We start from the raw sequence: 6222 nt of genomic DNA, 5'->3' as shown, positions 1-6222 counted from the left end.
ATTTTAACAGAAGATTCTGTTAAATAATAATAGTAATAATAATTAAAAAGGAAGAAATAATACTAATAGGAAAGCCCCATCCAGCTGTTCTGCACAATGAGGCTCTGGTTTATTTGTTAACAATGAAAATGTAACGAAAGTTAAATTAACAGAGTAAAATATGTAATGGTTGGGCTGTAACGGCTCTCACAGGGAAGAGCTTCTGCCTAAAAGCTCATCTCAGTCTCCCCCCCCCATCCTTTTCCTCCTGAGGATTCAGTAATTTGCTCGTGATCATATAAAAGCAATGATGTTATGAATTTACTGAAGATCCTGCTGGCAGGGATATTATAAGTGAATTGTGCTGCATTTGCAGCTGATTAAAATCGAGATCAGCAGTTTTCAAATTATCTTGGGAAAGGGCTGGGTGTACAGAGCCCCCCCCTTTTGCTGTCATCTCCCTTTTGTATGAAACACAAACAATCAGGGCAATCATCTCTGGGGTGAAATGCAGCCTGTAATTTGCAGGAGCAGCTCAATGGATGTTTTGCTGGGGAAACTGAGTCTCTAAGTGCTCTCCAAAGCCAGGACACGGGGGTTATTTTTGCCATTTCTTACCTATTTCCACTTCCCCTGTTTAGAGCAACCTCCCTTGAGTAATAAACTTTAAACTGTATTTCTTATTGACCAACATCTTTAAACAAATTGCAAACTACAGCAGAAACCCTAATAGATACACCAGGCTTTTGGAATGGCTGAATTTAGTGAGTATGCCATTAGGTGGGGAGGGAGAAGATGCCCTTTAGAGAGGTCCTCATCCTCTTGGCAATTAGCTCAAGTTGTGTCTGTGCTTCCACAACACCCCTCACAGCTCCTGTATGCTTGAAACAGTGGCAGAAGCACAAGGATGGGAGGGCTGGTGACCGAAATTCCCACTTTTATCCCCTCGAGAGCACAGGTTTCTCTCTTGGTAGCTGTGGAATGTGAACCAGGAGGAGGAGGCAAGTGAGGCTGAGCAGTGCTCATGGGTTTATTTGTCCTGTCTTAAGTGGTACAGGCTCAGAAACCTTTTAGACACCTCATTGTGCAGGTTGCAGCCTGATGGGTTTGCAGGTCAGGGACTGGTTCATGGGAAGGGTTGTGTCCCCGTGGGCACAGGCAGTACTACCAGGTTGTGCTGACCATGCGAGCACAGGGCGATGAAGGTGATGACCTTGGGTTCCTCAGCAGACCCAGCTGTAGATGTGAGATGGTTCGGTGAGAGTGTGTCAGCCTTGGGGTATGCCAGGATCCCACATTGGGCAGCCCACCCCTTTGCCCTCAGTGAGACACGGAATACATGGTTTGGGACACCACTGGGACCTTCTTCTGCTGCAAGTGTGAGCATGATGTGACTTCCAGAGTCCTTCCCTCTTCCAGGGTTTACCTTGGTTCTCTTTGGCAGAAATAGCTCTTCATTTCCCATCAACTAAACAACTACCCTGTAAAGTCCAGATGAGATCCCCAAATGTGAATGCTCCGGTTCCTGCTCAGCCCTAATTTCCTTACGTCCTTCTTCGTTCCTGTGCTGTAATCTTTGGTAATTCCCTGTGCCCAGGTGTCCAGTTCCTGGCTGCGTTGGGCTTGGACACATCAGTGGCAAATACGCCTCTCACCGGAGCGCCTCGGGGTGCCCCCTCGCAGCCCGCAGGCAGAAGGAAGGATCACTCAATGGCTCCTCCTTTTCCTGGAAGTCATTGAAGAATGAAGGCCCGACCTGCCCTACCCCAGGCTGTGACGGCTCCGGCCATGCCAATGGGAGCTTCCTCACTCACAGGAGGTAAATCAGAGGGTTGAAATCATTGTGAGCATCCCATTGCCGCAGACGAACCCATCTGTGTGCAGATGCTGCTTGAGCATCGTTCAGCTCTTCACACAAGGCTCAGTAGCTGGAGCTTTATGTGCTGATCTTGGGTTGCTCTGAGGTTGGAATTTTCTACTTAGAAGTAAATGTGTAATTGTTTTTATATTGCAATAATGATCACAGAATCTTAGAGTCACAGAGTGGTTTGTGTTGGAAGGCACCTTAAAGCTCATCCAGTTCCAACCCCCTGCCCCGGGCAGGGACACCTTCCACTAGAGCAGGTTGCTCCAAGCCCCTGTGTCCAACCTGGCCTTGAACACTGCCAGGGATGGGGCAGCCACAGCTTCTCTGGGCACCCTGTGCCAGCGCCTCAGCACCCTCACAGGGAAGAGCTTCTGCCCAAGAGCTCATCTCAATCTCCCCTCTGTCAGGTTAAAGCCATTCCCCCTTGTCCTGTCCCTACCAGCCCTTGTCCAAAGCCCCTCTCCAGGTTTCTTGTAGCCCCTTTAGGCACTGGAGCTGCTCTAAAGTCTCTCTGGATTGGGATGGATTCAGCAAAATAAAGCAAATTGATAACATAATGTCTTTTCATTAGCATGCCAGACAGGATTTGGGCACCCCAAGCAGAGGTTTGATACCCACTGACCAGACTCACCTCACTTTCCTGACCTGGCCAAGCCCCTCTTCTAGAAAACTGTATGCTTTTTAATCTTTGCTCAAGAAAATTTCTCTCACTTTATAAATGAGGAGTTTTGTGGCATTATTCATAAAGCAATTTTCTCTGTGCCATAAAAAGCTTTTACAAGAACTGTCTCACAGCATGAACTCCACCAAATGGTATGAGCTGTTGCTGGGAACATAAGCACCAATAAAATACCAAGAGTTCATGAAGCCTAATTTCACTTGCTTTTCAGTTTATCGGGGTGTCCAAGAGCTACTTTTGCTGGGAAGAAAGGAAAACTCTCAGGGGATGAAATTCTCAACACAAAGTTCAAGACCAGCGATGGTAAGGACTTGAACTCCTTCTGCCTTGTGGTGTGTCAGGGTATTGGGTCCATGAACCTTTCTTTGCAGGCTAGGGGGAGGATTCAACAGCTCAAATCTGGCTGCAAGTTTGTTAGGATGACTTGTGCCATGAACACCCATTTCTTGAGTGTTGGAGGGCAACGTGGTACCAGCACCGCTCTTGAGCAACACATTGTGAAACAATAAAGAAAGAGTTTCCATAGTGAAATTCCAGGCAAATAAAAGATGATGCTGAAATAGATATTTAGGTTTTTGTGGGGTTTTTAATCAAATATTCACTGGCATTTTTACAAATCCCTTGCAGTCATTCAGCAATTTCCACCTATTCAGGGCTTTTAATCCTGAGATATTTCTGGATGTGGAATTTTGTTAGCGACGGCACTTTGCGTTTCCAGTTCTATTACTGAGGTTTCTGTGGTATCTGACAAGGTTCAGGCATTATCTTGAATACTTCTATAGTTTGGAACCTATAAATACCTGCATTTTTCTATAAATACTTATTTTATGAACCTTGTGGTTTCTAGTACAGACGTGTTAGTCTTTTAAATGGCATCTCCCCAAACTCGAGCGACCTGAGTTTTCAGGGCAGCTGACCTTGCAGGGGATGTGCTGGACCTCAACTGCTACACTGTCATTTGCTTCTGCATTTACATATTGACCTATTAAAGCGTTACTGAACTTGTGATGATAAAAACCCTTACTACTAAATATATATAAAAGCAGGTGAGATGTGTGTCTTGTTTCGAGGATATAAAAGCAAAGGCTACTTTGTGAGTAGTGATGTTGCTGACTGCCCATAACCATCTCTCCTGCAGTTCTGGAGAATGATGAAGAGATCAAGCAGCTGAACAAGGAGATCAGTGAGCTGAACGAGTCCAACTCGGAGATGGAAGCAGCCATGGTGAAACTGCAGTCACAGGTTTGTGTGCTTGGACAGGCATCCAAGCCCCTTGGGTGGATGGTGGTGGGTACCATCGCGTGCGGGTTGGTGACCCTGCCATGCTCCTTGCTCTGCAGATCTCCAGCATGGAGAAGAACCTGAAGAACATTGAGGAGGAAAACAAAATCATAGAGGAGCAAAATGAAGCCCTGTTCCTGGAGCTCTCAGGGTTGAGCCAGGCTCTAATCCAAAGTCTTGCCAATATCCGCCTTCCGCACATGGTAAGAAACATTGACAGTGCTCACCCCAGCCGGCCCTGATGGAGGGAGCTGTGCCAAACTCAATCCACAATAAGGTTTATATACAATTAAAGAGTGGAAGAATTTCTCTGCACACACCTACGTGTCCTTTATAAGATCAGTACTTTTGCCTTATCTCTGAAGCTTGCATTATATCTCCCTTTTGTTGTCATTTTCTGCTGATCTGCCTTTGTATCTATTGTTCTGTCTCATTACATCTGGGAGTGTTATCGCAAAATAGGAAACTTTATCAAGGGCACCCAGCGCCTTTTAGGCTAAGACAGCACAAGCAGAGATCAGGAGGGATTGGATTTCAACGTCAGAAAGATCTTAGAGCTCCTATTATAATGCAGGTAGTTTCAATTCGGTTTTGAATAGCTGGCAGCCAAAGAATAGCATTCTTAAAGAGAGTGTATTTTGTTTAATTTAACAAGGTCTAACAGCCCACAGCATGTTACCATAGAGTTACTGCAAAATGAAAAGCCTGCATTAAAATAGTAAAACCACAAAAGGCTATTAATTACCTTCTCTCTATTCCCAGGAATGTAATTACTGTTGTCAAAGCCAGGTGTGTGGAGGGGGGGGCTCGTGTTGTTGGGAGAAGCTGTCCTCTTACAACTCATGAAGACCATGGCAATGATGAGAGGAATGAGCTTTTGATTTACTTTTTTTTTTTCTGCCATCTTTTCTCCTTTTTGGGAATCCTTTTCATTGGGGTTTGTATTTAAATCCAGGCTGGTTGGAGAGAAGCCATCCTCCAGCAGAGCAGTTTTGGATGGTATTCACCCAGCTGCCGAACTGGCAGAAAACCGCTCGCTGAGAGCTTTTTTTTCTGTCAAGTGTTTGACACATAAAGGTCAAATAAACTGTTCAGCAAATATTTTTTCAAGGTTTCAGGCAACTCCAATTAAAGAATGCCCACGAGACTGATATGCTCATTTTATTCCTGTTCTTTTTCCTTCTCCCTTTCTTTTCTCCCCATTAACTCTGAGTGAGATTTGCAAGGTTACTACGATGCCCCTCAAAAGCAAAAGCTGCACAGCAGCAATGAGCCCAAGGTGACCAGGCTTCTGTCCTAACTTTGCCTTTGATTCCCTTCGTGATGTTTCAGCAGTCCCCTTGTCCTCCAGCCCTTCCTTCCCATGGCTTAATTCAGCCTCAAGCCTGTCAATCTACCGGCACACGCTTAACCCGATGCTGTTAATAGCTCCATGAGGCCAATGCACAAAATTAAGGACCCAGTTAAGATCTGTGTCGTGGTTTAAGCTGAACCCAGGACAATCTGGCAGGATCAGGGGTTGCATGATGAGATTCCCATACCAACAGCACCGCACACAAAAAGGCTCTGATGTGGAGACCTTTGGCTGTTGGTACATATATAGATGATGAGGTGAGATTTAGATTAGATACTAGGAAGAGTTCTTCCCTGTGAGGGTGCTGAGGCGCTGGCACAGGGGGCCCAGAGAAGCTGTGGCTGCCCCATCCCTGGCAGTGTTCAAGGCCAGGTTGGACACAGGGGCTTGGAGCAACCTGCTCTAGTGGAAGGTGTCCCTGCCCGTGGCAGGGGGTTGGGACTGGATGAGCTTTAAGGTGCCTTCCAACCCAAGCTAATTCTAGGTTTAATTGCAAAGAAACATTTCAGTCTCTTCCTGCTCTACTTCTAATGCTTTTATTTGGCTTTTTTGGTTGCAGGAGCCAATTAGTGAGCAGAACTTCGATGCGTATGTGAACACGCTGACCGACATGTACACCAACCAGGAGTGCTACCAGAACCCAGAGAACAAGGACCTGCTGGAGACCATCAAGCAAGCCGTCAAGGGCATCCAGGTTTAGTGGCACGGGGTGGAGATGAGCAAGCGACCAGACTGTAAGATGGAACTTTCCCTCCAAATATTCAGGTTTACAAGTTAGAAAACTTGTTTAATGAATGAAAAAAGAAAAAAAGAAAAAAAAAAGGACCAAAATGTAACCAAGAGGCCATTTCTGAGACGTGGAACTGATCGAGCTCAATGTTTTCGTTTACTTAACTTTGGACCTTCCTGAGAAAAGTGGGATTTTTTTCTCTACCTGGACCACGAGGTAGATCAGGATGGAAGGTTGAATTCTCCAGTAGGCTGTGGGGCTTGGTAGCTGGTGAAGAACAGGCATCTTTCCTGAGTTGCCATGCTCTTGCAGAGTTGATCCAAGGGTTAAAA

General features: G+C 45.8%; 1 protein-coding gene across 1 annotated transcript in view; it reads left to right on the top strand.

Moving 5' to 3' along the window:
- MYT1 (myelin transcription factor 1) overlaps positions 1-5963 on the top strand; it is a gene marked incomplete at its 5' end in the record, with an annotated part of 20483 nt that extends 14520 nt beyond the window's left edge. The window contains 5 exons of the mRNA XM_010022470.1: positions 1577-1798; positions 2737-2828; positions 3664-3767; positions 3866-4009; positions 5720-5963. Of these exons, the coding sequence (XP_010020772.1) occupies positions 1577-1798; positions 2737-2828; positions 3664-3767; positions 3866-4009; positions 5720-5860 (703 nt within the window). The remainder of the gene's footprint in view (positions 1-1576; positions 1799-2736; positions 2829-3663; positions 3768-3865; positions 4010-5719) is intronic.
- Positions 5964-6222: the final 259 nt, after the last annotated feature.

This window comes from Nestor notabilis, unplaced genomic scaffold (genome assembly GCF_000696875.1).
Source record: "Nestor notabilis isolate BGI_N333 unplaced genomic scaffold, ASM69687v1 scaffold12860, whole genome shotgun sequence".
Lineage (NCBI taxonomy): Eukaryota > Metazoa > Chordata > Aves > Psittaciformes > Psittacidae > Nestor > Nestor notabilis.
The sequence above is the reverse complement of the archived record's forward strand: the minus strand, read 5'-3'. Positions and strand labels throughout refer to the sequence as shown.